General features: G+C 42.1%; 1 protein-coding gene across 1 annotated transcript; it reads right to left on the reverse strand.

Annotated features, from left to right (window-relative positions):
* Positions 1-1,300: 1,300 nt before the first annotated feature.
* Positions 1,301-2,919, reverse strand: hrh1 (histamine receptor H1). The gene is given in 3 exon segments (XM_061688503.1): positions 1,301-2,083; positions 2,085-2,294; positions 2,296-2,919. Coding segments are annotated over 3 exon segments (1,617 nt in total).
* Positions 2,920-4,084: the final 1,165 nt, after the last annotated feature.

A 4,084-nucleotide genomic window follows, 5' to 3' on the forward strand; every position in this document is an offset into this window, starting at 1 on the left:
TTAAAGTTTTTCAACTTACAGTTCTTGGCCAATAAAGATGATTCTGATTTGTCATAAAATTTACTGTTGTGAAACCTTAAACCAGTTATGGAGTTCACGACTAATGAAATTTTAAATAGAGCGTTTTTACCTCATTACCACCTAACTGCAATTACGGCAAAGTATACTACTGTACTAGTAGTACTGTATCTCCTGTTTAAATTATCTCCCATAGCACCCCCTTTAGCTCAGTTCCACCACCCCCACTGACTCCCACCAAAATCAGACAGTCCTTTTTGATGCAAAACATTATAACGTGCTCTAATTTAGCCTGATGGAGCCTCCTGCAATCCAAATATTGAATCTGCACAAATTTACTGTAGGTTTCTAAATGACCCAGAAGTAATACAGTAATGAGAATAAAATAAAGCAATGTAATGTGCCACATATGCATGATTGTATTGTGTTTATTTGTTTGTAATGTAATTCAAACACTCGCAGATTCTACAGAATTATTTTCAAAAAACAAAAATATTTTTAAATGTTTTTTTGTTTCACCCAAAACGTTAGGTTTCTGCTCACTGTATTAGCATTAGCATGAAATGAGTCTCAATCTGAAACAAAATAACAATAGCAATAGCAAAAATGACACAAAATATGTGCATTTGAATGCACATTTCCTTTACATCCAGGCCTGCATTGAAATGACACCATATCGCCTCAAACGTGACAAGGAGGCCCATGTAAAACATAATGTACTGTAAACCTTGAGACCTCATGGTCACAAGTGAATGATGGACTTGCATTTGATATGTGCAGAGCATCAATTTGGCCTCTGAAAGCATTCAGGCAGACGCATAATGGGCAGCAGCAGGGATCCAACAAAGCTAAATAAAGTTCTGGAACTGGAACTGGAGTGTTGTTGCTTTGGCTTCCCTTTTCAGTTCAGTTGAAAAAATTATGACTGGCAGAGAAACCACAAAGAGACATAGAGATCGGACGTTAAACCTTGGCAACCTCCGTCTGCATTTTTCTTATCCTCAGCAGGGCCGGATGTAGTTGGATTCAGGGAAAGTGGCCACCCCAAAATCCCAAGTTACTACATATATACTACCTACATGAACGAAACATACAATGTGAGCTACCGGTCTGTAAAGTTATTAGCTTTGACTTTCTGTCCCAGATCATTAACTCGTACAGTGTGAGTTGCAATTTAAGACTTATGCTTTCAAAATCAAACAGTGGGGTTTAGGGTGCACAAATATTTGACTGGATCCACGTTAATGATCATTGGCCTGGTGTTGGAATCACTGCACCACTGTCACAAATTTATGTGCAGAATATTTTTGAAGACTCGTTTAAAATTCCTATTGCACAACGGGTATATAAAAGGGTTGAGGGTGGAGTTGATGTAACCCAGCCATATGGTGAACATGTGCAGGTCATGGTGCACGCAATCTCTACAGAACGCCATGACCATGAAGGCTATAAAGTACGGTATCCAACATAGCATGAAAGCTGCAATGATGAAGCCCAATTGCCTGGCCGCCTTGTGCTCCTTGTGAATCCTCAGGCTGTGGAGTCTCTCACGGGAGTGTTCGATGAACCTTTGCCACGTCTGCCTCAGAGTCCCCTCGTTCGCCGGGTCCAGCTCGGCGTCATCGGCCACCTTGGACCAGGGCACAGACCGGCTAGGGTCGTCGTTGTTGCAAAGCACAGATGTGTACCTCTCCACCTGGCTGATATTGCAAGCACCTCTTACCGTGTTTGGCACTGTGATGTGACATTCTTTTAAAGATGATTGTTGGTTTCCTTCTGAACCAACATTTTCTGGTTGAAAGGAAGCTGAACTTAGTGGAATTGCAGTATCTGGGCTCTTCTCTTCAGGGGATAAGGAATTGCTTCCTGGTTTTATAGTCACTCTGTATTCCTTTGTTTTCATGTCAAGCAAACCTTGTTCCGGACACTGTGCACCAATTTTTCGGTGTGATCTAGAAAGAGAACTTTTAGTTTTATCAAATTCCTCAAGAGAATAAGTCTGCTCTAGAAGTTTCTGGTCAAGCTGCCTTTTTAAAAGTTTAACTGGAACCTCACATTCCTTTTCAGGCAGATTTGGAGTCATTTGATGACCTATCATTTTCCTGATTGTTCTTTTCCTCAAATGAATCTGTTGGATGAATGATCCTCTCTCTGTCTCGCAGATGTTGCCTTACTGCTAAGTAGATGTGTGTGTAAAACCATAGCATCAAAACAGAGGGTACATAAAAATTGAAGACAGCGGTAATAACTTTAAACCATGTGACAAAGCGGAAATCCTGTGTCACACTTTTTCTCTTCTTCGGGTTTAAGTTCTACATGGGTGAAGGACCTCCATCCTAAAATGGGGAAAATCCACAACATTGACAGCAGCCAGGCTGCGGATATCATTATGCTTGCTTTCCCTCTCGTTCGATACTTCAGATACTTCAGCGGGTGTCTGACAGAGCGGTACCTATCCAAACAGAGGATAAACAAGCTAAAAATTGATGCTGTACTCGCCACATAATCCATAATCAGCCAAAATTGACAGACAGCCCTGCCCAACTTCCATTCGTCCTCCAGCAGATACACCAGGTTGAGTGGCATCACACTGGTGCCGACGATGAGATCGGCCACCGAGAGGCTTATGACGTACAGATTACCGACTGTGTGCAAGCTCTTCTCTCTTTTCACGGCGTAAAGAACAAGCATGTTCATTATGATAGTGAGGAGGGAGAGGAAGCCTAGCGATACACCCAGCAGGGCGCTGTTCAGTCGGCCATAAACTGGGAACGTGTGATTGACTGGCGGGGCGTTGGGATCATCCGGGTGGCTGCCCCAGCTGTTGCAACCACTGCTGTCATCGTACCTGTTTGTGTTCAGGTGCAGATGTACAGTGGAGAGCGACAGCGCAGATTCCATCCTAAGAAATGGACACCTATCGATCCAGTCCCATGGTGGTAAACACAGCAGCGGGCCAAAATGTGTGGACAAAGAGGTTCTATTGGTACAACAAAAACAGTGATGTCTTGTGAAAGACGATTATCATGGTGGTCTCAATCGATAGTCCATTGATTGTTTTGTTTATATCTGGAAGACAAAAAGAGAAAACGAGAATACATGTAAGAAGGCTGGGAATGATTTTATGCCCTCAGATGTGGATGGGTTTCCATCCATTTTCTAGACAATTTAAAGCAATAGTAGGTGATTAGATCCTATCCCAGTTGACTTTGTCAGAAAGATCACTACACCCAGAGCATATGAGCCCATTGAGTTGGAACTGATACTAAACGAGCGATGTGATCCACTACACTACCAAAGGCAGATAACTGGATTTTTTTCCTTATTGCATTATGGTTTGGTTCATTCAGTACAGTACAAATGTCTTCCATGTCATTTGTCACCGGTTTCAAAAGGTACCACTTATAAGCTTAGTCTTGGAGACTACTTTTGGGTGTTCTCATCGCTGAATGAATCAGTATTGACTCTGTCTAAATCCCTCAAAGTCTTCGGGCCTCTTGGGAGTCTCTTTTTTTGCTTTGGAAGTTTCCTTTCGTACCTGAGCTAGATAACACTGAAATACTTTGAGGAAACGTTGTTCTATTTCTAAAAGAGCTTAGGAAAGGTGCGTCGATGCAAGCTTTAACCCATCTTCTGCATAGAGGCAACTGAGAAACCTTTACAAAAGGATGTTACCCATAACCCTTTACGGCAGCAATATTTTAAGCAGCAGGCCATCGATGATGTTTACCGACTCTACTTGAAGACGCTTGAGAGAACAGAAGCAATAGAAAACACCTATGGAGAAGAAATGACGAATCTCGAGTAAAATACCTTACGGTCGTTAATATCGGACAGCATTGTAATACATATTTTGGTAGCCCATAATTTACCCCATCAGAAAATAAAATGCCAAATTCACATTTAAGAAAGGGAATGTCCATATCAACAAGTTTAGCCTCTTAAGTGTTTCTCACTGTTGGTGACAACCCGATTGAGTGGTTGCACTGCTATTATGTCACGCTAATTCCATTGCCGACCCAGCTATCAGCATTCCGCCGAACACAACCTGTTGTGAAAGTCACCA

The sequence above is a fragment of the Phycodurus eques genome, chromosome 10 (assembly GCF_024500275.1).
Source record: "Phycodurus eques isolate BA_2022a chromosome 10, UOR_Pequ_1.1, whole genome shotgun sequence".
NCBI classification, from domain to species: Eukaryota; Metazoa; Chordata; class Actinopteri; order Syngnathiformes; family Syngnathidae; genus Phycodurus; species Phycodurus eques.